General features: G+C 33.0%; 1 protein-coding gene across 1 annotated transcript in view; it reads right to left on the bottom strand.

The window, feature by feature from the left end:
- Positions 1-141: 141 nt before the first annotated feature.
- SARC_11229 (hypothetical protein) overlaps positions 142-2,879 on the bottom strand; it is a gene marked incomplete at both ends in the record, with an annotated part of 9,426 nt that continues 6,688 nt past the window's right edge. The window contains 2 exons of the mRNA XM_014294689.1: positions 142-216; positions 1,179-1,255. Of these exons, the coding sequence (XP_014150164.1) occupies positions 142-216; positions 1,179-1,255 (152 nt within the window). The remainder of the gene's footprint in view (positions 217-1,178; positions 1,256-2,879) is intronic.

Below are 2,879 nucleotides of genomic sequence, written 5' to 3'. Positions count from 1 at the left end.
ATATATATATATATATATATATATATATATATATATATATATATATACATGTATATATATATGTCTGTGTGTGTGTTTAGGGTTTTGGGTTAGGGTTTTATGGTTTTTAATCAATTCCACACAACCCATTTTGTAGCCTACCTTTGTGGACCATAGTAGCGTTCGATGCACCCGTATTCGGTTTGGCTGATTTCACTTGCTCAGATAGAGATAAATCTGCAGTGATTATTCGTGTTAAACGATCATACACATACAAGCGAAACGTGCAGTTGGGATTTGAGGTTTCTGAGATACTAACAGTGCGGTGGAGAATACATTCTGTGAAGTGTTAGTTGTATATGTATTACTTGTGGGTGTATTTTAAGCTCTTGCTCTCTGATTATGATGATATGTATTATGAGTGAAACACGCGGCTTTAATACGAATATATAATACGTTTGAAACACACGGGTTTGATACGGATAAATACAACATATGAAACATATGGCTTTAATACGGATATATTTTGCGTTTGTAACACATGGCTTTTATACGGATATATTTTACGTACGTAACACGTGGCTTTAATACGGTTATATATAACATATGAATGCATATAAATACCGCACCCTGGAGTACGCTTTTGTCCAAGGTCCCATCAAACCACAGCTCAGGGAAAGCTTATGCATAAGGACCAATCAAATCGAAGCCCAGAGTATGTTTATATTCTAGGTCCAATCAAATCAATGCCCACAGTACATTTATGACAAAGGGTCAATCAAATCACAGCCCAGAGGAAACTTATGCGTGAGCGCGTTTTAGACGTGTCTGTGCGTGTAGCCACTGTATATTTTCCCATATATGTACATGTAAAGGTCTCTAAAAAATACATATACATATACATATACACATACACAAACATATATATATACAAACATAATTATACATTCAAATACATATACAGATATATATGCAAAAGCATATACATATATGCATACAAATACATGTACAAATACACATACACATACACATACACATACACATACAAATGTACGTATTTAAATATACTCATATAACGACATACGAGACGAGACTGCATCATTACCCCAAAACATCCGAGTTATACGTACATGTATCTCCACATGTGTGATACCTATATAAAATTACAATACAGTCTTCTCGTACCAACATAGTCTCACCTAAATCGAGTACCAGCGGCCACGTCATGCCTTCAATACACAAATCCGTCAGCACATCGGTAAGCCCGTCTGTTCCACTGCCAAAGCCAAAATGACAAAAAAAACAATCCCAAAAAAAAGTGAGGGAAAATTCGAATCAACGGTTAGGAAAACGTAATATTTTGTACGGAAATGGGATGTACTTGTGAGATATAGGAGACCGTCTGTTCCTCAGCCAATGTCAATGCGAAAAAGATAAAAACAACCCCAAAAATGAGTGAGGGAAAATCCGAATCGACGGTTAGGGAAACGTAATATTTTTTACGGAAAAGGGGGTGTTCATGTGAGATATAGGAGACCGTCTGTTCTTCGGCCAAAGCCAAAACCATTAAGGAGAAATTTGGGATCGACAATTAAGAAAACGAGATGGTTGGTATAAGAAAGCGGTGTACTAATGAGATATATAATTTGCGAAGCATTTAACGAGTGGAAGGAAGAACAACCCGAAATTGAAGCCAACAGAATAGTCTTCAGAGTGCCCAATATGGTTTAGGGTTCAAAAAGGCCAGCATATACTCAATATCAACGGACATGCCATATGCAACGTATATGTACATCCACGCACCCGCCTGTAGTTAAGTTTGAGAGTTCCGTTTGAAATAAACCTCATTCCAACAGTCCCATCCACACAGACACATGCATTTTACAAACAGATTATGATAAATAACTACTTATTGGTACACTTGCATATATATGTATTATACCAACAGATTATGATATATAACTACTTATTAGTACACTTGCATATATATGTATTATACCAACAGATTATGATACATAACTACCTATTGGTACACTTCCATATATATGTACTATACCTACACTTCCATATATATGTACTATACCAACAGATTATGATATATGACCATTCATAGGTACACTTGCATATATATGTACTATACCAACAGATTATGATATATAACTACTTATTGGTACACTTGCATATATATGTATTATATCAACAGATTATGATACATAACTACTTCTTGGTACACTTGCATATAAATGTATTGTACCAACAGATTATTACTTATTGGTACACTTGCATATATTTGTACTATACCAACAGACTATGATATACAACTACTTATTGGTACACTTGCATATATATGTATTGTACCAATGGATTATGATACTATAACTACTTATTGGTACACTTGCATATATGTGTACTATATTAACAAATTTTGATATATAACTACATATTGGCACACTTGCATAATATGTATTATACCAACAGATTATGATATATAAATACTTATTGGTACACTTGCATATATATGTACTATACCAACAAATTATGATATATAACTACTTATTGGTACACTTGCATGTATATGTACTTTACCAACAAATTATGATATACAACTTCTTATTGGCGCACTTGCTTATATATGTATTATACTAACAGATTATGATATATAACTACTTATAGATACACTTGCATATATATGTACTATACCAACAGACTATGATATATAACTACTTATTGATACACTTGCATATATATGTACTATACCAACAAATTATAATATATAACTACTTATTGGTACACTTGCATTTATATGTACTATATCAATAGATTATGATATACAACTACTTATTGGTACACTTGCATGTAAATGTACTTTACCAACAGACTATGATATATAACTACTTATT

Source organism: Sphaeroforma arctica (genome assembly GCF_001186125.1).
Source record: "Sphaeroforma arctica JP610 unplaced genomic scaffold supercont1.1581, whole genome shotgun sequence".
NCBI lineage: Eukaryota > Ichthyosporea > Ichthyophonida > Sphaeroforma > Sphaeroforma arctica.
The sequence above is the reverse complement of the archived record's forward strand: the minus strand, read 5'-3'. Positions and strand labels throughout refer to the sequence as shown.